Source organism: Candida pseudojiufengensis, assembly GCF_024610245.1.
Source record: "Candida pseudojiufengensis strain CBS 10847 chromosome Unknown scaffold4, whole genome shotgun sequence".
In the NCBI taxonomy this organism is placed as follows: Eukaryota; Fungi; Ascomycota; class Pichiomycetes; order Serinales; family Debaryomycetaceae; genus Lodderomyces; species Lodderomyces pseudojiufengensis.
Genome location: NW_026261529.1, coordinates 597,870 through 625,703, shown reverse-complemented (window position 1 = coordinate 625,703; position 27,834 = coordinate 597,870). Strand labels below are relative to the sequence as shown.

Here is a 27,834-nt window from a genome sequence, read left to right as displayed (position 1 = left end):
TTTCGTTTGTTGTGTTCCACCATTTATAACCGTGGAAACTTTGAAAAATTTAAAAATCTGGGGTAATAAAAAGCAATAACCATACGAATAAATTCAATACGAATCGCTAGAACGAAGTAGTATGATCGCTATAGCTCAAAGAAATTTGTGGATTTGTCACTATTTGCCCTGATTGAAACACGCTACTTCATTTTTAGAATTTTAAGGTTGAATTCAATAAACGTTATTCTGATTGTTATTCTTTCGATTAATTTAAAAGTCACACTCTAAATTTCTATGGGGAAAAAACAAAACAGCTTCAGAACAATAAAAAAAGTGAAAAATTTTAGTAACCGAATACTCATATATTTAAGTCAAGTAGCATTAATTCCACTGCTTAGTACAGTATTTATGCATAACTACTACAAATTACCTGGGCCCTAAACTTATTAAAATTTTAACTTAATTTTGTTCGATACCGGCTTGAAAATTTTATTTATTTATTTATGTGGTGTTGAAAAACTTAAATAAATATAATATCAAATTTCCCTAAAATAAAAAATCTCTCAAATCTACGATTCTTGATCAACTTTAACACCATTAATCTATATCAATTACACAGTTAATCAAAAATGTATAGAATTTCATTATCAAATACAATTCGTTTATCAACAAAAAGACAATTTTCAACAACTTCTTCAAATTTAGTAAATTATGGATTTGTTGGTTTAGGACAAATGGGTCAACATATGGCAAGACATATATATAATAATTTAGAAACAGATGATCAATTATATGTTTATGATACTATCCCCAAATCAGTTGATGATTTTGTGCTTAATGTAACTGAAACAAATACCACCAACAGAGACAAATTAACAAAATTACCAAATTTAAAAAGCTTTGTTACTGATGTTGATGGACAATTAGATTTTATTGTTACTATGGTTCCTGAGGGGAAACATGTAAAGGGAGTAGTTGAAGATATTATAACAAGTTTTAAAGAAAATGGTTATTCACCAGAATATAAAACAACAATTATTGATTCTTCAACAATTGATATTCCAACATCTCAAGAAATTCATAAATATGTAAAAGAAACTATACCAGAATTTGATTTTATTGATGCTCCTGTTTCAGGAGGTGTTGCTGGTGCAAGAAAAGGAACATTATCATTTATGTTAAGTAGAGATAATCATCAAGATATTTCACCTGCTCTCACGGTTTTATTAAATAAAATGGGGAAAAATATTTTCCCATGTGGTTCAACTCATGGTACAGGATTAGCTGCAAAATTATCAAATAATTATCTTTTAGCTATAACAAATATTGCAGTTGCAGATTCTTTCCAATTAGCCAAAACATTTGGATTAAATTTACAAAATTATGCAAAATTAGTTTCTGTATCAACTGGTAAATCTTGGGCTTCTGTTGATAATTGTCCAATTGAAGGTGTTTACCCAGATGCAAATTTACCAGCAGATGTTGGTTTCAAAGGTGGATTTATAACAAAATTAACAAGAAAAGATGTTGTTTTAGCTACTGATTCTGCTAAAAAATTTAATAGATTTTTATTTTTAGGTGACGTTGGTAGACATTGGTATGATAAAGCTTGTGAAAGAAAAGATATTGCTGATCGTGATTTAGGTGTATTATATGAATGGTTAGGTGATTTAAAACAAAATGAAAATGGAGATATAATTGATGTTAAAGGTGGTCAAAAATAGAGAATACTTATAGCTGATATATAATTTAAAGTAAAGTAAAATAAAAGTACATATTCATCAAAAAAAAAAAAAAAGGATGTAGAATTAAACTAATTAATTATCTATAACATAATCAATATTAAAACCAGGAATTGATCTACTATGATTATGATTGTTCATTTTAGTAGTACTACCATTAGTTCTTGAATTAATTAAATTTTGCTGCTGTTGTTGTTGTTGTTCATTTGAACTTAAACTTGAACCTTCTTCAGTTTCATTATTTTCATTAATTAAATCAGTTAATGATGTATCAACCACTCCAAACAGTTTTTTATGATGTTGTGGTATTACAGGAATATTCATATTACTTATATCTTCTTCATCATCATCATCAATTTCAGGTTGATGATGTCCCGCTAGTCTTTGATTTCTATTTCTATTATTAAATTGTTTTCGTGATTCATAATCATTACTAAATAAATCTTTTGGTTTTTGATAACTTGTTGGTTTTTTATATGATAAATCAAACATAGAAGAAGTAATAGATTGATTTCTTTCATCCATATAAAACTGATTTGTCTCTGTTTGATTTGAAGTTCTTTGAGGTTGAATTGAACTTGTTGATTGATTTAGCAAGGGTAATGTTTGATCAATTGGTAATTCAAAAGAATTTGATGAATCTATTGATGAAGTTGTTGATGATCTTCTACTTGGTTTATTATTAGTTGTTTTTGGTGGAGATGTAGATAATATTAAATCATTACTTTCATTTGATTCAAATATTTTTGATTTTCTTTTATTATTGTTGAAAGTCTTTGGTGCTAACATTGGTGAAATTGGTGATGCTGGATCATCAGCTATATCTTCTTCCAGAGGTTCATTATGGTGTTCAGGTTCTGTATGTTGTTTATTTATTGAAATTTTAGGTAATGAGATATTAGGTATGGAATCTCTAGTTTCAATTGGTTGAGGAGGTGTTGAACCATTTAATTGTTGTATTAATAAATCTCTAACTGGAGTATTTGTATCTATATTATTTAAAGTTGTCGGGGTGGAATTATTATTATTATTATTACTAACAACATCATGTAATGGATTAACATAATTTGTTGAATCATCATCAATTCTAAGAGGACTTAAACTTAATGAACCTTCATCTCTTTCTCTATATGCAGGTGGATGTAATGACATTCCTCCATTATTTTTAGTTGCATCAGGCAGTGCAACAAATGGTGGTGGAGCAGTTGAAGGATGTCTAATTAAATGTATTGGTCTTTGGATAGGTGAAGATAATGGTGAAGTAAAAGTTTCTGGATGTGGTATAGCTTGTGGAGAATTTATTGCTACAATTGTTGATTCAAATTTTGGTTTATATAAATTTGCTTCTAAATGCATATCTGCATCTCTTTCAATAACTCCAGGATTTAAATTTGATGAAATATGTTGAAATTCTATTGCTGATGAAGGAGTTGTTGGTGAATCTTCTCTAGTTGTTTGTTGATTATTCGCCACACTAGGTGATCTTGATCTTGATCTCGTTGCATTTTCAAATCTAGACCTTATATTACTTGTACTACTACTATGTTCAATAGGAGTTACTTCTGGTGATAAAGGAGAATTATCAATAATTGGAGGAGGTGGTAATTCACCATTTTCAACTAAATCATCATAAGCAGGCAAAAGAGTATTTCCATGTGCTGCTAATGGTGATAATACATGTAATGGAGAATCAATTGAAATTTCATAATGTTTTCTTTTATTTTCATTTTCTGGATCATTTTTACTTATTCTTAAACAAATTTTAATCCAATGATGAGATTGAATATTTTCATAAGAAGTATCTGGATGTATTGAACAATTTGATTTCCCAGTAATTTCTTGTGGTACATATAATTGAAATTCTAATTCTTTTGGTAATATATCTTCTTCATATTGATCTAACCCTACATTAGAAGTATCTTGAGGATTTTTTTGTAATAAAGATCTTCCCTTAACAGCTTTATGTTCTAATAATAAATATTTTTTTGGTGGTTCCATTCTATGAACTTTTTTATTATTACAATAATATTCTAAATTTTCAGTTAAATAAATTCTTATTCTATGTAATGCAACTTTACCCCATAATGGTACAAATCTGAAAGCTAAAGGTAAATAAGAATCTAATACAACTGATTTTGCTCCAATAACAATATCATATCTAATTTGATCTTCCCAATCTCTTGATATTACAATTGATTCATTTTCTTCTAAATTTAATTCTGATGGTGTTCTTATAATATTTATTGGTAATTTTCCAGATAAATTTGATTTAAATGTACCAGGTCTTTGTATTAATACTTCTAAATTATAAGTAGTTGATCCAAATGTCACATTACAAGTTTCAGGAATTGATGGTGGTAAAGGATGTTCAAAATTATATAAATAATCACCTGGTGCAAAATACATATTTGAATCAGTTGTTGGGGAAACAACACTAGTTAACTCAGTCATTGCATCAACAGATCCAATTGAAGGAGATTTTGATCTTCTTATAAAACTTGGTGATAAATTTCTTGTAAAAAAATTATCTTGATTATTACTGGTGGTGGATCCATTTACACTTAGAGAATTACTTGAAACTCTTCTTGGGGGAGGTGTATTTGATCTAACAGTACTTAATTCTTCATTTCCTCCTCCAGTATGTTGTATACTACCATTTTTTTCAATATAAAAATCTGCTCCATTATTTGGTAAATTTATATTATTATTTGAACTGAAAAATGGCCAAGTATGAGTTATTATATCATTAATTTCATGATATAAATTCTTTTTTGGTGGAATACCTTCTGGCCATTCAGTTCTTTGAATACCTTTAAAAGTTAATGTAATTGATTTAATTTTACTTGGTTTTAATACTCTAATAAATAATGAACCTCTTAAAATTGTTGGAGGTCTTGAACTATATTCATGTTGATCAAATCCTTGAACAAATAAATTTTTTTCACTTGGTATTATATAAGCTTGTATTGAAGAAGTTGAAGTTGTTGGTTTATCAGGTAATGTCGGTATAAATATATTTTGATTTGAGTTATTGTTATTGTTTGTAGGTGTAGATGGTGATGAATTTGATGCTAATATTGAATTTAAATCATTGTGGTTAATTAATTGCAGAGGTGGAAATAAAGGTGAATTTGGTGGTTGAATGTTATTGGTATTTGATCCTGGCATAATTCATAAAATACTACAATTAAATGAATAAAAGTAGATTGTATATGCTTCTGATGGGATAGTATGTTGAAAAATGATAAGGATGGAGGGGGTGAATGAATATGTGAATTGTAGACAAAGATTGAATGAAAGTAATCAAATGATGAATGAAAAAAAAAAAAATGTGTTAGGAACCCAGTTGAAAATTAAAATTTGATATTATTTTGAAAGAGTTAAGTTTTAATGTAGAAAGACTTTTCCACTAAGATTCAATATGAGATCTAAAAGCTTTTCAAAAGAAATGGAACAAAATCAATATTAAGAGAAAGATTGAAGGGTTGCTTATAGTAGAATAGCCCACTAAACACTAAATTAAATCTATAAGTTTAAATAATTAACAATCTTTGCAGATTTGATAACATTATTTAATAGGATACACTTACGGATCAATTTCAATTAAATAAATAGTACTAGACCATCTCTCATCCACAATTTTTATCCTTATAATTAATAAGCAATTTTTTTATTATTTAACTCATGAATTGATATATTATAACTCTGTCTGATAAGTAAATATTATTATAACTTGAAATCTTAGACTTGAGTGGTTATCTGATAATGATAAAAACTAAGTTTGTGTAATATTATTATTGATTAATCTGATGGAAGTAAGTGAGTCAGATCTGAAATAAAAAAAGTTTAAGTTAATAAGCACTTTTAAGTGGTCTGAGGAATGAACCCTACATCCAATAATGTGCATAGTATTTGATGTATTGATCTAATGTTGGGTGCTAACTTTGGAACACACTCCTTGACAACTGATTGTTCTTAAACTTTTAGCCATAAAAGCCGACGGAATTATTTCTTTTTTTTCTTCCATTTCTTATTTTTTAACTTTGTTCTACTCTTCTTTTATTCTGTTACATTTTTAAGACCAGATTTAATTTGCTATTGATATCACATCTCTTAGCTTTAAGAAAATGATGTTAATCGCCTTAAATTTATATTACTGAGTGGTGATTGTATTGAGATTTTTAACCCCAACTAATATTTAAATTATCTTGTGCATGTTATGTATGTTTCACATATTATATAAATGTAGATCTTTAACCCTCAAATGAGAAAAAATGAACATCAACAAAAATTGAATAGGAGTGGGTGGAAATGTACTCATCAATTAACCTTGCAAGATCTCATATACTGACTTTCAATGGTGCAAATGCCACTGAATCAATTGGAAATTTATCAGTTTGACGAGATCGACCTAAAAATCTAAGCCCTACCTAATTTGAATGTCTCTTATGTAAATATTGACCCTCAAATTTTTATCAATAAAAGTTTCATTTGTCTAGAACGTCCAAAATGAGATTAGGCTATACGTCAAATTGTTGCATAAATCAATGAATTAGGCTTGAAAAAAGAGTGGTTGCTTTTTATTTACAAAAAGCTGAAATCGAAGTTCAATTTTTTTGCAACCAATTTGTAAAAGATGTTAGATTCAAATACAAAATATTCTATTATCTATCAATCTATACACAACGTCTATAAACAAACACTCAATTTAAACCTCACCTTGATTATGTAAACCATCAATACTTCTACTTAACCAAAGACCAATTCTTCTACTTATTTTCATATATTGAAATTTAAATAAATCATAAATTAAATCACCACGATATTCTATTCCAATAGCAACTTCTTCAAATTTACACAAGGCAAATTCAATTTCTTCATTAGGCTCAACTAGTTCCCAATCAATTTGTATAATTTTCCCCTTTTCTATATAAAATTTTAATTTTATACCTAATTTGTCATTTACTAAGTAATGATGAAAAGGTGGAGTATGACCAAATTTCCAATTCCATGTTTTTAATTCATTTGATGTATCTATTACTTCTTGTGGTAAATTAATGTTTGATGTTATTTCAAAAACATTGGTTGATTTAATCAGACTTGCAAAATCACTTAATCCCATAATTTCATTAAATTCTTTAGTTTCTTCATCTTGTTCTAACTCTTCTTGATCTTCTGAAGTCAATCCAAATTCTTGTTTGAACCCATTACTTACAATTTCAATAAATTTATTACTATCAATTTCTAAATTTGTTACTTTTGATTTTACAGAAGATATTGAAGATTTAGAATCTACCACCCCCAAGTCCTTTTCATCTCTATGTAAAATTCTCCTCAAGTTTTTTAAATTTGAATTTAATAACATAGTTGAATGATGATAAGATTTACCTTTTGATAATTTATAAGCAGATCCACTGATTTTTAACTCTTCATCTCCTCCATCTTTAGTAACAATATCTCCACGTTTATTTACTTCCAACTTCTTTGATGCATTTTTAGAATTATTTACTGAATCAACAACTAAATTAACAAATTTAAATCTATCAAAATTTAATTTTGAAGTCATAAATGAAAAATTAACATTACCTAAATCATGAACAACTGTTCCACCACCTGATTTTCTTCTTATTAAAGGATAATTTTTTAAATGATTTAATATAGGTAGGTTAACTTCTTTCCAAGGATTTTGATTTTTTCCAATTATTACACATGATGAATTTATATAAAATAATAATCTTTCCAGATTAAATTTCGAAGTAGTTGATGGTAATGGCATTTTATTATATATATAATCTTCAATTGCAAGGTTTAGGTAAGGATCATTTAATTTAGAAATAAAAATTGATGGTTCTTTTAAACTAGCCATTGACTCTAATGATAAAGCATTTTGTTGAGTTTGTTGAGTTTGCTGCTTTGGTTTGATTTCTGTTTTTCCATCTATACCATCATATAACTTGTTTTTTCTTTTCAATATATCTGAAGATTCTTGATAATGTTTAAAATCACCTAATCCAAAATCATCCATATCTATATCGGATAAATCATCTTGAAAAGGTACATGAATATTGGAATAGCATCGTAGTAGCTTTGAGTAGCTTTGAATTAATTTAAAAGATCTTCGTGGGTAAATACTTGTCATATCATTTGTAAAATCGATGTGATGTTAATCTATATAGAGCTGTTTGATAGTGCAAAAAAAAAAAACGATCTTAAAACTAATTTAATTTGAAACATCTTACATCTACATCATCAGCACACATAACCCTAATGACAAGCACAAACGAATTGGAGAAAAAACTACTAACGAGATGTTATGATTCAAATAATGAAATATTGCAAATATTAAATTCACGTTATTCAACAGAAGGGGAACAGAAACCAACCATTTTATTTAAACATATTGATAAATCTTCACCTAACACCAAGAAGAGAAAACTTGACGATTCCACAATTGATGATGAAAACGTAATATCTCCAGAAAGGAAACGTAATACAAGAAAAGAATTAAAAACATATATCAACGACCAATTGAACAATCAAAGAAAACTTATCAAAAAAATCAAAAGTCTACAAAGAGATAAAACAATAAAACAAATAGATATATCATCATTACTAGATAAATATAATATTTCCAAATTTGAAAAATTTATTAAAATGAATGAAATGTGGCAATCATATATCAAAGATTTATTATCAACACCTCAAGGAAAATTTCAATTGAATTCTCAATTCATATTACCAAAATTAGTAAATGCAGATTTTAATGGTTGTTTAATTACAGTTTTAAAATCAAGAAATACTAATGTTGTTGGAATTAGAGGGATTGTTGTTTGGGATAGTCAACATCTGTTTATTATATGTACACCAAGAGGTTTTCAAAGTAAAGAATGGTTACAAAAGAAAGAAAATGAGAACGACAAAGAAATTAATTCAAAAAATGAATTATCCTCTTGTTCTGCTGCTGAATTAGTTGGTGGATTTAAAATTATACCTAAAAAATATACATTATTTGGATTTGAAATTATAATACCTAAATCAAAAGAAAATAATGAAAATGCAATAAATGAAAATGCAACACATGGAACTGATGATTTAGAAAGTTTACAATTTACTATTTTAGGTTCAAGATTTGAAGTAAGAAGTATTGATCGATCTTCAAAGAAGTTTAAAAATCATTCAATTGATGATATTTTATGAATGACTAAGTAAATAATGACCATGATGAATTAATTAATGCAATGTAAATTTTGATTTTTTAATGTATTCTATTTTTAATAGTATTTAATTGTAAATTCAATACTTCATTTTCACTAGATTTCAAGATTTGATCAATCATAGATTCAGCTTTTGATTGTTCTTCAGCTGATAATTCTTTATCAGGTAATGATAAAATATAATTTAATTGATTAATTCTCTTTGTTTTATCTTCTTCTGAAATTTCATCAATTTGTTCATCATTATATACTCCAATCATACTTGAATTTGAAAAATGACGATCTTGATTTTGAACCGTATTTATTCTTTTTAAAACTTCTTTAAATCCTCCTTCTGTAAAATTTGATATTTGATTCTTGTTGAATTGTGATAAATCTTCTAATACTTCATTAATATATTTATCAGCAGAATTCAAATCATTTTCATCATTATCATGTTCCTCATATATTTTAAATCCACTTAATTTATTATTTTTTTCAATATTAGTTATTGGTAATTTTTTATTTGAATTTGTTATATCTTCTAACATATGACTTAATTTTATTAATTCATAATAATTATTATATATAATTTCTTTCTTTTTTTGACTTGATGAATCTAATTTCAGTTGAATCTTGTTTCTTAGGACTAATATCTCTTTTATTGATGAATTTTTTATAAAATTATTTACATCTTCAATTGTCTCTATTTTGGGTTCCTTTGATGGTGATGATGATTCAATCGCATCAGTTTTAGTAATTGATGCTTCGTCAGGTTCATTACGGTCGTTATTATTTATTGTTTCATTTGTAGTATTCTTTGATGCTTGTTGTGATTGTAAATGATAAAATTCTTGTAATGCTTTCCTTCTAGATGAGATTTTCCGCGTAGGTTGTTGTGATTGTGATTGTGATTGCTGTTGATTGTTGGAATTTTGAAATTGAGAATTTGATGATAAATTTGGGGAATAACTCAGTCTTGGAGTAGATGCATTAGATGATGGTGTTGATTCTTTATGAGGTTTTTTATATGATAAGATTGGAGTCAGTGACATTATGAATTGAATTTCCTTTTGAAATTTCTCTTAAGTACTTGCAATTTTATATATCTATGACTTTTGGTAATGTGTTTAGAGACGTAGACTAAATAACATTAATACAGGTATTGTTTGGTACGTCGTCTCAGCTCTCAAGAGTTAAATATTGTTTGTGTTTTTACTGATAAAAGTCAAATCGAGAATTTGGTCTACCAACACTTGATAAGAACAAATTAATTTGCTTACTATACACTTACTATAAATCAAGTAATTATGCCAAATCATTATGTTTATTTCTTTTATTCTAAATATGCCAATTTATCCCAGTCCATTGGACTTCGTTTAATCTCTCCAGTTTTATCAAGGATATTGATGAAATTAGAAAACTTAAACCAAGGCCAACAGAAATGGAAAAATTGGCGTATTTAAAATACTCAGAACCGCGAATTTGAGAAAAATAACACCAGCCTAAAGACCTGTTTTAATCGTCCAACTTTACTAATCGCTTTTGCGATGTACTAATTAATCATGAAATAATCTTCTTCCTTCAGATTATATTGGTCCGTCAAAGCATTATGCCCTGAAAGTTTATTATTAACACCCTTTTTGAACTGAGACTTTGTAATTTCAAAACATATGATTTTCTTTTTAATTCTTCATTTATCTACCTTATTATTATTATGATAAATACTCCGTATAACATTGTTTAAAATTATTCTTTTTATTCTTTATCAATCCAAAATTTGGTAGCAACTCGGATATGGGGGTTGTTATATAATCCTTATAAGTTTAGCAATTTAGTTAAAACTATCTACCTTTCATCCTTAGTCCTTCGATTACCTTTAAGTAGCATATTAAACCAATTCATATCATATACACAACCATGTCTTTACCATTGAAAGAATATTCACCAGATACTCCTCGTCAATATTTATTAGAAGAATCTGAAAAAATTATAAAATCAATACCAAATTGGGAAAAAGGTAAAAAATATTTTGAAGATACTTCTTATCCTGTTGATACTGTTCATACTACATTAAATGGTAATTATTGGGTTGCAAGAAATACTCAATTAAAAAATATAGATATTGAAAAATTTAAAAAATGTATAATTGGAACAACTGAAATTGGTTTTACTCATTCAAATCATGAATTAAATTATGTTCATCCAATAAAAGAAATGATTGTTGAAAATTTAAAAAAATATGATGATAATGGTTGGAGTTATATTATTCATGCTTTATATGAATTTGGTTTCCCATTAACTAAAAGATTTTTTAATCAATTGGTTGAAATATATATTGCTAATGATAGAGCTTTAATTGTTAGTGTTCCAATAAAAGGTAAAGAAGATGGAGTTTTAGGAACTTATGTATCAATTGAAGAAATTAAATGGACTTCTAATTCTGTTGATTGGTTAGTTGCTACAACTTCAAGTGCTGGTGGTTTAGTTCCTGATTTTTTGACTAAATTGAGATTAGCTGATGAATTAGTAAAAGATGTTCCTGAAGTTTTAGCTTATATTAATAGTAAACATTTTTTGGTTCAAGTTAGTTAAATAGATCTATGTTGTGGCTACAGATTTCTGTTTTTTTAATTTTATAATAGGTAGATAGATTAATTGAATGAACTTATTTTTGAATTATAATTGATAAATCGATTGATCAATTCTAAAATTTGTCGTGAGATAGCCTTTGCTATGACCTAGTTATTTCATCCTTTAGTCTATTTCGTTATCTTTTAAAATATTGTTGCAAAGCCAGATCTTTCATCGAGATAGGAAAAAAAAATTTCGTATAATTTTGAGTCAGAGAGTAGTCAGGTTGAAATAAATCTAACAAACACCACTTCTATAAAAATTGTATGATAAGTAGAATATTCAAGAGAAATATGTCTACATCTTCACTCAATAACTTATCAACTAGTCAAAATTGGCCTGCTTCAAAAGTAAGAACTACTTTTTTAAATTATTTCAAAGATCAAAAACAACATACTTATGTTCCATCATCATCTGTAGTACCTCATAATGATCCTACATTATTATTTGCAAATGCTGGTATGAATCAATATAAACCAATATTTTTAGGAACTGTTGATCCTTCAAGTGATTTCGCAAATTTAAAAAGAGCTGCAAATTCTCAAAAATGTATAAGAGCAGGAGGAAAACATAATGATTTAGAAGATGTTGGTAGAGATTCTTATCATCATACATTTTTTGAAATGTTGGGAAATTGGTCATTTGGAGATTATTTTAAAAAGGAAGCAATTAAATATTCATGGGAATTATTATTAGATGTTTATGGATTACAAAAAGATAGATTATATGTTACATATTTTGAAGGAGATTCAAAACAAGGGTTAGAACCAGATTTAGAAGCTAAACAATTTTGGTTAGATGTTGGAGTTGAAGAAGATCATATTTTACCAGGAGATGCAAAAGATAATTTTTGGGAAATGGGAGATCAAGGTCCTTGTGGTCCATGTTCTGAAGTTCATTATGATAGAATTGGAGGTAGAAATGCTGCTTCATTAGTTAATATGGATGATCCAAATGTTTTAGAAATTTGGAATATAGTTTTCATTCAATATAATAGAGAAGCTGATGGTTCATTAAAACCTTTACCAAATAAACATATTGATACAGGTATGGGATTTGAAAGATTAGTTTCAATTTTACAAAATAAATCTTCAAATTATGATACTGATGTATTTACACCAATTTTTGAAAAAATAAGAGAAATTACAGGAGTAAGACCTTATACTGGTCATTTTGGTAGTGATGATAAAGATGGTATTGATACTGCTTATAGAGTAATTGCTGATCATGTAAGAACTTTAACATTTGCTATATGTGATGGAGGTGTACCGAATAATGAAGGAAGAGGTTATGTTTTAAGAAGAATATTGAGGAGAGGATCACGATATGTTCGTAAATATATGAATTACCCAATTGGTACTTTTTTTCAACAATTAGTTGATGTTGTTATTGAACAAAATAAAGAAATTTTTCCAGAAATTGAATCTGGATCTCAAGATTTAAAAGAGATTTTAAATGAAGAAGAATTATCATTTGCTAAAACTTTAGATCGTGGTGAAAAATTATTTGAACAATATGCTATAATTGCTTCTAAAACACCAGAACAAACATTATCAGGTAAAGATGTATGGAGATTATATGATACTTATGGTTTTCCAGTTGATTTAACTAGATTAATGGCTGAAGAAGCTGGATTAAAAATCGATGAAGAAGGATTTGAAGTTGCTAAAGAAGAATCAAGAGAAGCTTCAAAAGGAAATGGTTCAAAAAATGCATCAAATTTAGTTAAATTAGATGTTCATGCATTATCTGAATTAGATGGTAAAAAAATACCAAAAACTAATGATGAAGCAAAATATGGACTTGATAATATTAAAGCTCAAATATTAGCCATTTATGATGGAAATGAATTTCTTGAATCAATTGAATTTAATAATAATGAATCAAAACAATATGGTATATTATTAGATAAAACTCCCTTTTATGCTGAACAAGGTGGTCAAGAATATGATACAGGTAAATTAGTAATAGATGGTAAATCTGAATTTAATGTTGAAAATGTTCAAGTTTATGCTGGTTATGTTTTACATACTGGTTATTTAACAGAAGGAAAAATTTCAGTTGGTGATGAAATAATTGCAGCATATGATGAATTAAGAAGATGGCCAATAAGGAATAATCATACTGGTACTCATGTTTTAAATTATGCATTAAGAACAGTATTAGGTGAAGGAGTTGATCAAAAAGGTTCACTAGTTGCAAGTGAAAAATTAAGATTTGATTTTAGTCATAAACAAGCTTTAACATTAAAAGAATTAGAAGAAGTTGAAAAAATTTCAACTCAATATATTAAAGATAATAAACAAGTTTATTATAAAGATGTTTCATTAAATGACGCAAAGGAAATTAATGGATTAAGAGCTGTATTTGGAGAAACTTATCCAGATCCAGTAAGAGTTGTATCTATTGGTATACCAGTAGAAGAATTATTAAAAGATCCTAAAAATGAAGAATGGAGATCATTATCAATTGAATTTTGTGGTGGTACTCATGTTCAAAAAACAAATGATATTAAAGATTTAGTTATAACTGAAGAATCAGGTATTGCAAAGGGTATAAGAAGAATAGTTGCAGTAACAGGTCATGATGCTCATCAAGTGCAACAATTAGCCAATGAATTTGAAACAAAATTAAATGAAGTCGATTCATTACCAAATGGTTCTGAAAAGGAAAATAAAGTTAAAGAACTTGGTGTTGCATTAAAAAAATTATCAATTTCAGTAATTGATAAACAAAAATTAACTGAAAAATTTAATAAAATAGATAAATCAATAAAAGATAATTTAAAACAAATTCAAAAAGAAGAAAATAAAAAGACATTAGATATAGTCAAAAATTGGCTTAATGATGAAAACAACAATAATTCAAATTATTTAGTATCTCATATTCCAATAAATGCAAACGCAAAAGCAATAACAGAATCATTTAATTTAATTAAAAAACAAGATAAATCAAAATCAATATATTTATTAACTGGTGGTTTAAATAATGGTGATAAAATTGCTCATGGTTGTTATATTAGTGATGAAGCTATAAATAAAGGAATAAATGCAAATGAATTATCTAAATTAGTAAGTCAAGAAATTGGTGGTAAAGCTGGTGGTAAGGGAAATATTGTTCAAGGTATGGGAGATAATTCAAAGGGGATTGAAAAAGCTATTGAATTAGTTGAGAAAGAATTTAAGGAAAAATTATAAATTAAAGATATGTTATATAGTATAGTAATTTTACAGCATTAGACATTAAGTTATTTAGATATTAAAGTGTAATCTAAATGTAAATTCCATTTATTTATTTATATGTACAATTTTCATACGAAATCTCTATTTACATTTCTTCCTCAAGCAATAACAGATCCATCATCATCATTTTGTTGTTGTTGTTGATTATTATTAAACTGTTCTGATTTATTTAATTGTCTTTGTCTTTGTTTTTCTCATTGTTCTAAAATTTGTCTTTCTTCATCTTTTAATTTTTTTATAATATTTAATCTTTTATTTAAACCAGATTCACCAGCTTTTGACATTATTCCTAACATAAGATTAACTGAACGAATATTTTCATCATTACATGGTATTGGATAAGTTAATAATCTTGGATTCATATTTGAATCACATAATCCTATAGTTGGAATATTTGATGAAATACATTCATTTATACAATTATTATTCTCTGTAGGGTTTAATATAACAACTAAATCTGGTTTTATAATTGAATTATTTTGTTGTTGATTTATATGAATTTGATTATCATTCATATCTATTGTTTGTTTCATTAATGGATCTTTAATTTGTTTTGAAACTTCTAAATAATTTGTTATTGTTCCTGGAATCCATCTCTTGGAAACATAATAACTTTTAGATCTTTCAGCTGCTTTAACTAATGATTCTTGAATTGACCAATTTTTATGAGTTCCTACATATAATACAATTCCACCTTTTTCAATTATACCTTCAATTATTTTACATGCTAATTTTAATTGATTAAAAGTTTGATTTAAATCAATTAAATGAATTCCATTATATGTACCATATAAAAAAGGTTGAAATTTAGGATTGAAAGAAGAAGTAGAATGACCTAAATGACATCCTGCTGCCATTAAATTTTTAATTGTAGTTTCTGAAATTTTTGGAGGTCTATGAGTATCATTTTGTGGTTTATATATATTTTCTAATTTTGATCCTAAATTCCCAGAACTTCTTAAATAATTTAATTGTCTTAAATATAATTCTTGTGGTGAATAATCTTTATAATCAGGTGTTGGTTTTAGATTTGGATATTGTGATGTAAATTGATTTGATGAAGATGATGTTGATGTACGTTGTTTTGAATCTTGAATTTGTTTTTGTTGATTTGTTTGTTGTTTCAACCATGGTCTATTTGCTAGTATATCATTTGTTAATTTCATATTATTTGTCATATAATCTCGTAATTCTTCATCTAATTGTTTTACTTTATTTTGAGAAATTTTTGATAAATCTTGATTTAATTTAGATATACGTTCTTTCATTAAAGTTGTTGGGGTTTTGTTTAAAGTTGTAATGAGTTCTTTTGTTTCTTCAGTCAATTCCCTTATTCTTTTGGATTTCTCAATTGCTTCTTCTTCTCTAGCTAATGCTTCAGCTATAGCTTGTTCTCTTAATTCTTTATGTGATAATTTGTGTTCATATACTGTTTTTGAAGTGGGAGTGGTTTCAGATTGTAAATAAAAAGATGAGTTTGATACACATCTTATCAGTAAAGAAGACCTCTGAAGAGGCTTAAAAGAACTCTTCAACATGTAGTAGGTTTTTGATCTGATCTACTTCCTATGTTGTAAAATTATAAAATCAAATTTTTTTTCAAGTCTGAAAATTTGTTTCAAGATTTTCCACACGACTTTAAATTATTATACCACTCAATCTATAGAGTAGAATGAATGTTGAGGTATTTAGATGAAGAATTACAATATGAAGAATTTATACATTTAATATTAGATAAAGATTATAGCAATACCTATATACTAATATCTGATTTAAATTTATATGAAACAAAATTAACAAATTTTAAATTAACTCCAAAACAAATTATAACAATTTCAAATTTTAAAGTTATATTAATTGAATCATGGAATGAATTATATGACTTTATAAATCAATTTAAAATTAATAATGAAAATTTAAAAAAAAATGGTAATTGTTTAATTGCAATTTATGGAATTTTAAGAAATTTTTTAGAAATTGGTATTGATGAAGTATCAAATTTATTTTTAAATCAATCACAATTTAGTGGATTTGAATTGAACAGGTTGATTCATAAATTTTATGTATTACAACAATTTAGTCAGGATAAATTAAATATAATACTCAATGATGGATTTGAGAAAAATGAAACATCAGTATCAGAGCCTTTAACTGATCCAATTGGAAGAAATGATACACTAGTCCCTTTGTTTTATTCCATTGAGGTACCTAATATACGTAAGATAAATAACAAAATCAACAAAAGAATTTTAATTAAAGATAATGATAATCAAGAGGATTGTGAAATGATTGACATAGGTACCATTTTAAATAAATGGTTCGAAGTTTTAAATTTAGACGAATTCATGGATAAATATTAATGATAAATCTGATGCTCTTTTATCAAATACATATATACAACAATATTAACTATCCTTTTTTAACCTGATGAAGAACTTGTATTTAGCAAACGTCCAAAATTAAAGGTCTTTCTTATATTTATTTAGTCTCTTGAGTTTCTGGAACAGTAATTTCTTCTACTTTTTGTTCACCTTCACCTTCGCCTTCACCATCACCTTCCCCGTCTTCACCTTCTTCTCCAACATCACCAGCTCCTCCTAATCCACCTAATGAGCTAAAATCAAGACCACCTGGTCCACCTGCACCACCAGCAGCTCCTAATTGACTAGCCAAAGCACTTAAATCTGGTTGACCACCTGGACCACCAGCTCCACCACCCATTTGACTTAATAATTGTGAAAAATCCATTCCTCCTGGTCCACCAGCTCCTCCCATTCCTGGCATTCCTGGCATTCCTGGCATTCCACCTGCTCCTCCTCCCAAACCTTGCATTCCAGCCATCATATCATCTTGATCATCATTAACTTCATTTTGTTCATCTTCATCTACCCATTTATCAAAATCAGTTTTTATAAAATGATATTTAATTTTATCTTTTGTTAATCTTGGCCAATATTCTTCTTCTAATTCCTTTTTTTGTAAAATTATAAATATTTTTTGACCATTTTCTGTATTAATTTTTGAATCTTCAACATTTATTTCTTTATAAAATTCTAAATTTAAATCATAATGAATTTTATTATCTGAAGAATCTGCTGTTACTTTTAATGTAGTTGGTTTTAAATCTATGTTTAAATCTTTTGGATCTGATATTTCAATTGTTAAATATATTACATTTTTTGAAGCTTCTGTTTTACTTGAACGTTGAGCCCATAATATAGTTGGAGGTTGAGTTTTAACTGACATTTTTCAAATTTTGTTGCTTTTTTTTTACTCTAACTCAATTGATATAATTTTACAAATTGACTCTATAGGATATTGTCAATTAATATGAAATTAGTGGTTATTGATGCTGTTTAAACTGAAGAAATGAAGTGCAAAAAATGTGCTCTCCATTAAAATAAATTATCAAAACTGTTGAAAAGATGTTTAGAATTCTCGAATCTTCTATATACAGGAATTATGACAACATACTCTTACAACTTACATCAAAAACTTTTCATATTAATCTATAACATCTAGGTAAATATTCAAACAGAGTCTTCTGTAGCAGTGAATCGAATAGCACCTTAGCTGAAGAAGGAAACTTTCCAATTTTTTAAACTTGAGCTAAACCTAAAACGTGGTGTAAAATGAATCAGCAAACATCTTATTCAATCATAAACTCAAACTACTCAAATAAAAGGATCATAAGCCCATTGTAAAAGAGCTTGACGTTGTTTTGGTCTACAACTTAAATCACCTTTTTTACAATGTTTTTTAACTTGACCATGATGTCTTTTAAAAGCTCTCCATCTTTTTTTTTGAAATTTATCAACTTCTTCATTTCTTCTACCTAACCAATATCTACAATACCATTGAAACCAACCTCTTGGATCATGCCCCATTATCCATTCATTTTCTCTCCATATAACAAGACTTTGTCTACTTTTAATTTTAAATCTATTTAATTCAATATCTGGATCTTTACCAACTCCGACTCTTTTTTCTTTGCTTTCTTCATACCATTCTTTTGGTAATTCTTCTTCACAATCATTTAAGTATTTACCTTCAAATACTCCTTCTTTTAAAACTTCTGCTGGAGTTAAGTGTGGATTAAAACCATCATCATTAAAATCTGAAGCTTCTGCTCCTAAACCATCTGCTTCTATTTCATATTCATAATCTTTTTGCATTCTATCATTTACTTTTATTTTAGCTCCTTTTTTAAAATCTTTTAAACTTTTCATTTTGGATTGTTGAAAATATAAAGTTTTAGTCTGTACAAAATAACGTAATGGATTTGTGAAAGGTTTAGTTAGTGATACGGAAGATCCTCTACTCAATGGATTGAACAACCTGAATTTCAAAAACAATGTGAAATGAAATTGAAAATTAATCTATGTGAAATGCACGTCTATAATGATACAAATTCTCGAGAATTTTATGATATTTCACTTTTAATCACATTTTAAAACCATTCCAAATTATTATATACTCTGCAAATTTAAAGCGCAATGGTTATTTATAGCAATGATAACTTGTTTTAGTTTTTAAAACTGGTCTAACAGACTGCAAATTTTACATGCAGTACTTACAGTTACGTCAGACTTTAAACCAATGCATGTTTCATGTTTTTTTGACCCGTGCTCTCTTGTAGCTCTCAAACGAGTAATTTGTTCATGATTCTTTGAATCCTTCACATATAGTACGTCGATGTGAGAGATAATTGAAGAATTAAGTTTTGGTTCTGAATGATAAAATGTGTACCAGTAAACACTAGAGTTTTGATACAAATTTTGCAGCCAAAAAAACTATACTACGTATTTCAAATTTTTACAAGTTGCCATCATTCACATGGTAGAATTCGGATATGCAAAGTCAATTTTATTTCTCAATTAAAAAGGCCGATAGATATCATTATGAACAGATACTCAAACAATAACATTTCTGAAGCTATACTAATGTTTATTTTAGATATTATAAAAAAAAAATGAAACAGAGGAGTTAAACCTATTGAAAGGGAATTTGTTGTAACACCTTAGCATTGAAAGTTTCAATTAAAATACCTGATAGAAAAAGACATGACTTATATTGTAATATAAAGTGAGCAATTCCATTAAAATATAATGTTGAGTATCCGTTCTGAGCAAACTTTTCAATTCAACCTTATGAATTAAAGTAGTTCAACAAACCTGCAGCAAGGCAGTGAATTCTATTGTTTGCTGCTCCTAGTCGGTCAAATAAATCAACTTGTACCGTGATTAAGAAAAATATTGAATGGTCAAAGCTATTAAACAGTGGAAGTTTGAAAAAATTTTTCGTATTTTCATTATAATAACTTTAATAATTCTGTGAAAGTTTGCCCTGATACTCTGGTACCATCTTGGTTTTGAAATTGATGTTTAGCGCCAATATTAGAATGTATTCACTGCTTTGCTGCAAGTTTGTTGAATTACTTTCAATGGTTGAATCAAATAGTTAGCCCGATATCTAATTTTTTCTAATCAGCTAAAAACAAAACACCAGACCCCACAGAAGCCGGAATCATCAGAAGTTTACGTGGTCTTAAACCTCGAGCAGACGGGATATGAATCTCCATGTTAGGATGCAATAGTGTAGTCTCTTGGTTGTGTAGACTATTCATAAAACATTAAACACGGAAGGTTTACAAACTAAAAATAATGTAGATAAGTTTTAGCCCCTTGAACATATCAGTAAGTGGTAGCAACAATAACCTAAAACTATTTATGCACTATCTGCTTCTAACCATCAAATCATAATTAAAGGTAAATTTTCAACTAATATGTAAAATTCTAATTCGCATGAAAATGGATAAGGTGATGTAACTAAGGCTTTCCCTAAAATTTTAACCCCTGATGGTTAGAAGCAGATAGTGCATAATTGTTTATGTTGTTCTTTATGATTGTATTATTAAATTTTCAAAGTGATAGTTGGTCCATGTAATTTGCACTGGCTCTCTGGTCCAACAATACCTGTTGAGATGCCAGCTGAGCTTCAGATTTAATATGAAAACAAGCTAGGCCTCGCTTCATTGTCATCATCTGAACCTAAAACTTCTGCAGCTAAATTGATATCTTCGTTTTCACCTTCCTTTTCCTCATGTTCTGTGTTATTTTCAGCAGGTTCACGAAAGGTAAGCTCTCCTCCATTTTGCCAAGCTAAAAGATTGACTGATTCCATTTTTCCATTCCTTTTGAAGGATTTTCTAACTGTTGTAGGTTTCCAACGATTATTCTTTTCCTTGAAATTATCATATTTATTAAAATTATTAATTTTGTTGGACTTATTGAAATTTTTGTTGTTGTAATTGTTTCTGTTATTCTCATTAAAATAAGCAGTAAATGAACCATTAACCTTTTCTCCTTGAAAGTTATTCATTTGCATTGCATTGATAACAGCTGCATCTAATCCAAGTGCCACAGCAGATGTCACAACCCTTTCCTTATTGGAAACATCTTGAAAGTAAAATTTCAGCAAAATATGGTTTTAATTTTCCCAATAAAAAATCCTTAGCATCTATGAGTTTATTGTTGAAGTCTGTGCATCTAATATACAATCTTCTATAATTTTTGACAAATGTAGGAGCATCTTGCCTTCAACTGGACGAAGGTTTAAGTAGGAACACCTAATGTCTCTATCTTCTTTGGCTAAATTTGAATTCACTGCAACCACTCTTGCAACATCATACCAACTAAAACCTACATTTGGATGGACTGGGTTCTTTTGAGCATCTTGGAAGAACTCTTTAAAGTCTCCCTTAAAATATTGAGAACAAGCTTGTGCCCAAAGCTGTTTTGGGTAATTTGAAGCTTTGAAGTGATCTGGAATTGCACCTAACTTATATAATTTTAAAGTGTCTTGTGAACCTGTGATAATTGCATCTTGCAATAATGTTGGCTGTTTGTAAGTTATAGTTTTATCAAATGTTTCAGTTGAGCCAAAATCCAAATTAGGAGGGATATTAAACGATGTGGGAAAAAGCTCAGTTTCAGATTCAATTATGGCTATGCTCAAATTCCCTAACATACCATTTAAATTAATTTATAAAATTTTCTATGAGTTGCATAATAACTAAATTGTATCTAAAGCAAATCAACATATTCAACAAATGATATAAATAAATCAAATGCTTCTAACAGCAGGTTAGTTAAAAGATCACCTAGTCCTTTTATATTTTCATTACACTTTGTGATCTTCCAATGACCATGCTGGAAACACACGATTTATTTAGGTCTTATACTTATTGAAGACTTAGTTAAAGACACATTATTTATTTTAGATCAATACCTTGCAAGTATTCCGCAACGAGTTTTGTTGCTAGCTTCATAGTCTATGAAGGCCATATCTTCCGGATGACTCTCCCACTTAAGTAGATTTTAAGATCGAAGATAAAGTAAATAAAGCATGATCGAGTTTCTCCTTAAAATCGTCCATGATTGTCTTATATTTCTAACGTACCACTAGCCTTCTTGATATCTGGTTTTCACTAATATAGTCATTTCAATATCTGTAATAAAACTCCTTGTTCTTTTCTGATCGTCTCAGGCTAATCAGTTTTAGAAAATTTTGAAAATATTGTGGATCGATATAAATTTTATGATTCAGTAATTTATAGTAGTCCAATAATAATATAGCAAAATGTACAATTAAAATTTCTTCTATTACTTCCATTATTAACTCTTGAAGCAAAGTTTGGTTTAATCTCTTCAAATGAACTTTGGGTAGTAGGTTAATAATGGAAATAACAGAAGAAATTTTAAACCAGAATTTGGATGAAATATTAGGGGTACCAATCAATACAAATTATCAACAGTTTTCCATTTGAGAAGAAAATAAAATGACATAATGTACATCTAGATCTTGAATTCCAACTTGGTATCTCCAAACTTTGCTTTTATGAAATCTGAGACAACATTTATCTCAATATTATGTCTCCAAGTAAGATTGAATAAAATGTATTGAAAAAGCAAAAGAAAAAAAACACAGAAAAAGAAAAAAACCCTTAATCCCTAAAATTTAATTAATTACTCCACAAATCTTTAAGATTTAGGTTGAAATCTTAATGAAATTTTTAAGTATTCTGGTAACAATCAAAGAGATCTAATCTACTTCGAATAAGGCAGATTAGATTGATTAAATAGAGATCTAATACGGAATGTACTGATGGTTAGATTGTTTTTGATTGTTGGTAAGATACTGAAGAAAGCTGAGCTTATTTCTTTTGATAGCATTTTTAATTTGTGAATTTCAAATTTGATAAAATACGCCTTATGCTTCTTTATTAGATATAGAGAGAGGAGAAACAAATTGAAAATGGTTGAGAAGAATTAGAAGAAACATAAGGAGTGAGAGACAAAGAGGCAGACCAAAGTAAACGAGTATTTGCTTATTTTATTTATTGTATGATGAATTAGATCTTCAGCATTATAAATATACACCGTATATTAATTTAATAATGCCTTATCGAATAAAATATAAAATAAGAGTACACACACTTACATAGAAGTATATCAGATCTTTTATTCGGCAATTGATCAGATCTTCAATCGATTTAAATTCCCTTATAGATATACAAATTGGGGTATATTATACAAAAAAAGGAATTCATTAACTACAAGATCCTATATCTGATTACATTAAGTTTATTAGATCTTCAACTCCAACTCTTCAATCGATTTTTCAATTTGTTTTGACTTTAAGATTTTAATCAAGGGAAAAAACAATTGAAAAAACTTTTATTATTGAGTCAAATTACCTGATATTAACACTGTTCTGAGCTTGATGATTTTACGTTTATCTTTTATCTATATCTACCAATTCACATATATAATATCTTAATTATTATATTCCATCAAATATTATATTTGACTATCTCTATGTACTTAATATATATTTGGAGATACAAAAAATAATATTAATAAAAAATTGATAGAGAGACAGAAATTTATCATCAACTTTAAATTTCTTTATTAAAATAATTTTTTTTTTTTTTTATAACAACCACAACAACAACTTAAACCATTTAGACAAGAGAATATAGTCTTAAACCCAATAGTTGTTGAAACAATCAACCAATCAACCAACCAATCATCATTAGATAGTTAGAATATAATTTTAAGAGAAGGATTTTGAAATTTTTAGATTTTGAAAATCAGTGTATTAAATCAAATTACTTTTATTCTAGAAATTTATTATAATCAAAACTTAACATAGTATACAAAAATTTACAACCAAGTACTATACACACATACATTTATCATAGAGTAGTATATAAAGACATTGTTGTAGTTGGCAAAGAGAGAATTTAGATTGAATTTATAATTTGAAATTCATTTTATGATGAATCAGGCAAATGGGAATAATTCATCAACCATTACAACATCACTGAATAACAACAATTCAACAAATATAACCAAAAAACAAACCAACACCAGTAGTAATAACAACAGCAACAACACAAACACTAATCCAAATAATAAATCATACAATTCATCTATTAAAAATTCAAATTCACCGATACTATCATCATTATCAACTATAACTGATTCAAATGCTACAAATTCAAAACAATTATTAAATACTTATATTTATGATTTTTTAATTAAACAAAAATTACCTCAAACTGCAAAAATATTTATAAATGAAGCAGATATACCTTCAATTAAACAACAACAACAACAACAACAGAATCAACAACAGTCTATTCAATCACCAAATCAATTAAAATTTTTAAAAGATAATAATTTACCAAAAATGTCATTAGCAATGGATGCTCCACAAAGTTTTTTATTTGAATGGTGGCAAATATTTTGGGATATTTTTCAAATTAAAAATAATATTAGTGGTGGTAATATAAATCAAATTAGCAGTAAAGGTAATGATAATTCAAAACAAAATTTAGCTCAAAAATATTATCAATTACAATTATTAAAACAAAAACAACAACAACAAGAATTAGCAATGTTTATGCCTGGACCAATGAATAATCTTCAACAACAACAAACTCAAAATCAACATCAACAGCAACAACAGCATAAACAACAAAACCAACAACAACAACAGCAGCAACAACAACAGCAACAACAATTACAACAATTGAAATTTCAACAACAGCAACAACATGGTCAAGGACAGCCGCATCTTCAACCTCAAATTCAACAACAATTACCACCTCATTTACAACAACAAATCCCACAATCAATTGCTCAACAACAACAACAACCACAACAAACTGGTCAACCTGGCCAACCTCTTTTAAATCCAATTCCAACTAATGGTCAACCTTCTCAAGGACAATCGAATTTAAATTCATCACAAATACAACCATCACAAATTCAAAATCAAAATGTTTCAGCTCCAACACCACAAATGCAACATCAACAAAATCCATTATCAGCTTCTTCAGCTAATTTTCCAAATATGGTACCTCAAAATGCTCAACAACTTTTCATGATGAATCAACAATTACAACAACAACAGCAACAACATCCTCAACAACAACAACCTCACCCACAACAACATCCGCAACAAGGACAAAATGGCCAAATTGTTCCACCACCAAATCAAACAATGCAACCAGGTGCACCAATGATGAATCAGAATCAAAATCAAGCTGTTGATCAGCAAAGAATGATGATGATGATGAAACAACAAGCGGCAGCAGCAGCTCAAAAACAAATGAATCTTAATTCAACCAATGGAGGAGATCAACAAACAACACCAATGATGAATAGTGTCTCTAATAATTCAATGAATAATTTGGGAAATAATTTAACTTTACAACAACAATTATTTCTTCAACAACAATCACAATTACCACAAAATCAAGTACCTAAAAATTCTTTCCAACAACAAGCTCAGAATCAAATGAATAGTTTACGTCAACAAGCAGCAGTTGCGGCTCAACAACAACAACAACAACAGCAACAACAGCAACAGCAGCAACAATTCCAAGCAAATGATATTGGATCTAATCATAATTCTCCTGCTGCTCCTTGGTTACAACCCCATCAAACTCCTCATATGATGAATAATAGTCCAGGTCCAAATGGTTCACATCCAAATCCTCAACAAGATCAATTTTTACAACAACAAAATAATAATAATAATATTGCTCCAAATACTACTGCAAACACTCCTTTACAACCTCAAAATAATGCTCCACCAATTGTTAGGAATTCTAATTCTACATCAAATATTAAGAATAAACCTGGTGTTATAAACATTAATACTGCAGCTAATGGTAAATTATCAAAAACTAATAATCAACAACAATCATCAAGTGTCAATCCTAATATACCAAATGGTAGAAATATGAATGCATTACAAGATTATCAAAATCAATTAATGTTACTTGAAAAACAAAATAAGAAAAGATTAGAAATTGCAAGAACTACTGGTAATTCTGAACAAAATGTATTAGGAAATGAAATGTTACCACCTCAACAAAATCAAATTCAAAACCAACCACCACCACCACAACAACAACAAATGTCTCAATCTCAACATTCAACACCCGCTGTTTTTAATGCTCCACCTCCAACTCAACAAAATTTCAATGGTAATCCTCAAAAACTTTCACCTGCAACTTCCTCTAATCCATCTCCATTGACTGCGAATAAACCATCACCAGCAATGGGTAATAAAAAACCTAAAAAGGAACCAACAGGTAAAAGAAGTAGGAAACAAAGTTTTGTAGGAAATCCACAACAACAACAATCACAAAATAGTCAGAATTCTCAACAACAAGCTCATACTCCATTAACATCACAACCATCAAGTGCAGGCACTGAACAACAACATTTACCACCACATCAAAATCATCATCAACAACAACAACAACCAATAGCTCCACCATCAGGAGGACCACAACAATCACAACAACAACAACAAAGAAGAGGATCAAATACTCCAAATATTGGTAAAAAAGAATTTACTCCATTAACACCAGTAAGTGAACCAATAACAAATAATAAAAAGAAACGTAAAATGAATACAGTAAATGAATCACCAAGAAAACAATCTAAACAAATACCAACATCATCTACAGCAAATGCAACAATATCTAATGGAATTAAAAAAATTGATACCACTACCAACAATAACATAATAAAAGAAGATTCAAAAGAAAATATATTAGATTTTAAAGATAAATCAACAAATAGTGATGATGAATTTCAAAATGTTTTAATGGGTAGTAATAGTAGTAATAATGATGATTTATTTAATGTTGATTTATTATCTGATCCAACAACCACCACCAACAATCAAAATAATCAATCTCAATCAAATAATAATAATGGATTAGGACCACCGGTTAATACTGGTACAACATCATCAACAACAAATTTTGATGATATTGATTTTGATATTAATCAATTATGGGGTGATGGAAATGTTGATGTTGATTCAAATTCTTTAAATGATAGTATTGGTGGATTTAATTGGAATGTTGAAATTGAAAATGGTGATTAAAATTTATTAAGATAAGTTGAGGAAGAAAGAAAGGATAGAAAGGACATACAAACAATTAGACATTAGATTTCAAAAAATTAAATTATTAATCATCAGGACTTAAACCAAATTTGTTTTCAAGAAATACAGACTTCTGATTCGTTTTATAATATTTATTCATTGAACCTCACAGATATTTCAAAAATTTTTTTTTAATTCAGAAACGATTTATATTCATTTCAAACATTGATATGTTTAAGTTTTTTTAATTTTTTTAAACTTAAAAAAGTATTATTATTACTATTTTTTTTTTTTTCATACAATCATTCGATTCATTCATTTAATTTTCGGACTTTTGCTTTTCAATTGAGTATATATAAGTTTATACTATTGTAATTGTAAATTAGAATTAAGACATTTTTATTAGTGTTTATAAAATTTATTGTAATAATGTAGTTTGAAAATTACGCATAAATTGCGCGATGTTCAGATCTCTTTATTTTTTCAAATATCAAGTTTGAAATTGTTAATTCTGCATCATTTTTTTTTGCAACTTAACTTCTTACAACTAAGAACCTCACTATG

The 27,834-nt window shown here is 27.9% G+C and overlaps 13 protein-coding genes across 13 annotated transcripts; 6 read left to right on the top strand and 7 right to left on the bottom strand. All coding sequences in view use genetic code 12, as the record gives it.

Moving 5' to 3' along the window:
* Nucleotides 1–611: 611 nt before the first annotated feature.
* HPD1 (Hpd1p) lies at nt 612–1,706 on the top strand (the record flags this gene model as incomplete). Its single annotated transcript, XM_051757716.1, has 1 exon — nt 612–1,706. One exon carries the CDS (start codon nt 612–614, stop codon nt 1,704–1,706), a length of 1,095 nt encoding a protein of 364 aa, XP_051614415.1.
* Nucleotides 1,707–1,799: 93 nt separating this feature from the next.
* Nucleotides 1,800–4,892, bottom strand: KGF55_002973 (uncharacterized protein; the record flags this gene model as incomplete). The annotated part of the gene is made up of 1 exon (XM_051757715.1): nt 1,800–4,892. One exon carries the CDS (start codon nt 4,890–4,892, stop codon nt 1,800–1,802), a length of 3,093 nt encoding a protein of 1,030 aa, XP_051614414.1.
* Nucleotides 4,893–6,432: 1,540 nt separating this feature from the next.
* On the bottom strand, nt 6,433–7,863 carry KGF55_002972 (putative lipoate--protein ligase; the record flags this gene model as incomplete). The annotated part of the gene is made up of 1 exon (XM_051757714.1): nt 6,433–7,863. The coding sequence occupies one exon, from the start codon at nt 7,861–7,863 to the stop codon at nt 6,433–6,435; it is 1,431 nt and encodes a 476-aa protein (XP_051614413.1).
* A 128-nt stretch (nt 7,864–7,991) lies between these two features.
* On the top strand, nt 7,992–8,921 carry POP4 (RNase P/RNase MRP complex subunit; the record flags this gene model as incomplete). Its single annotated transcript, XM_051757713.1, has 1 exon — nt 7,992–8,921. One exon carries the CDS (start codon nt 7,992–7,994, stop codon nt 8,919–8,921), a length of 930 nt encoding a protein of 309 aa, XP_051614412.1.
* A 58-nt stretch (nt 8,922–8,979) lies between these two features.
* Nucleotides 8,980–9,972, bottom strand: VPS51 (Vps51p; the record flags this gene model as incomplete). Its single annotated transcript, XM_051757712.1, has 1 exon — nt 8,980–9,972. The coding sequence occupies one exon, from the start codon at nt 9,970–9,972 to the stop codon at nt 8,980–8,982; it is 993 nt and encodes a 330-aa protein (XP_051614411.1).
* Nucleotides 9,973–10,837: 865 nt separating this feature from the next.
* KGF55_002969 (uncharacterized protein) lies at nt 10,838–11,512 on the top strand (the record flags this gene model as incomplete). Its single annotated transcript, XM_051757711.1, has 1 exon — nt 10,838–11,512. The coding sequence occupies one exon, from the start codon at nt 10,838–10,840 to the stop codon at nt 11,510–11,512; it is 675 nt and encodes a 224-aa protein (XP_051614410.1).
* A 305-nt stretch (nt 11,513–11,817) lies between these two features.
* On the top strand, nt 11,818–14,748 carry ALA1 (alanine--tRNA ligase; the record flags this gene model as incomplete). The annotated part of the gene is made up of 1 exon (XM_051757710.1): nt 11,818–14,748. The coding sequence occupies one exon, from the start codon at nt 11,818–11,820 to the stop codon at nt 14,746–14,748; it is 2,931 nt and encodes a 976-aa protein (XP_051614409.1).
* A 239-nt stretch (nt 14,749–14,987) lies between these two features.
* KGF55_002967 (mitochondrial 37S ribosomal protein uS2m) lies at nt 14,988–16,331 on the bottom strand (the record flags this gene model as incomplete). The annotated part of the gene is made up of 1 exon (XM_051757709.1): nt 14,988–16,331. One exon carries the CDS (start codon nt 16,329–16,331, stop codon nt 14,988–14,990), a length of 1,344 nt encoding a protein of 447 aa, XP_051614408.1.
* A 138-nt stretch (nt 16,332–16,469) lies between these two features.
* KGF55_002966 (uncharacterized protein) lies at nt 16,470–17,153 on the top strand (the record flags this gene model as incomplete). Its single annotated transcript, XM_051757707.1, has 1 exon — nt 16,470–17,153. The coding sequence occupies one exon, from the start codon at nt 16,470–16,472 to the stop codon at nt 17,151–17,153; it is 684 nt and encodes a 227-aa protein (XP_051614407.1).
* A 118-nt stretch (nt 17,154–17,271) lies between these two features.
* Nucleotides 17,272–18,039, bottom strand: SBA1 (Hsp90 cochaperone; the record flags this gene model as incomplete). Its single annotated transcript, XM_051757706.1, has 1 exon — nt 17,272–18,039. One exon carries the CDS (start codon nt 18,037–18,039, stop codon nt 17,272–17,274), a length of 768 nt encoding a protein of 255 aa, XP_051614406.1.
* A 428-nt stretch (nt 18,040–18,467) lies between these two features.
* Nucleotides 18,468–19,022, bottom strand: KGF55_002964 (uncharacterized protein; the record flags this gene model as incomplete). Its single annotated transcript, XM_051757705.1, has 1 exon — nt 18,468–19,022. One exon carries the CDS (start codon nt 19,020–19,022, stop codon nt 18,468–18,470), a length of 555 nt encoding a protein of 184 aa, XP_051614405.1.
* Nucleotides 19,023–20,275: 1,253 nt separating this feature from the next.
* On the bottom strand, nt 20,276–21,822 carry KGF55_002963 (uncharacterized protein; the record flags this gene model as incomplete). The annotated part of the gene is made up of 3 exons (XM_051757704.1): nt 20,276–20,411; nt 20,810–21,232; nt 21,485–21,822. 3 exons carry the CDS (start codon nt 21,820–21,822, stop codon nt 20,276–20,278), a joined length of 897 nt encoding a protein of 298 aa, XP_051614404.1.
* A 2,310-nt stretch (nt 21,823–24,132) lies between these two features.
* FLO8 (Flo8p) lies at nt 24,133–27,270 on the top strand (the record flags this gene model as incomplete). Its single annotated transcript, XM_051757703.1, has 1 exon — nt 24,133–27,270. The coding sequence occupies one exon, from the start codon at nt 24,133–24,135 to the stop codon at nt 27,268–27,270; it is 3,138 nt and encodes a 1,045-aa protein (XP_051614403.1).
* Between the last annotated feature and the right edge of the window lie 564 nt (nt 27,271–27,834).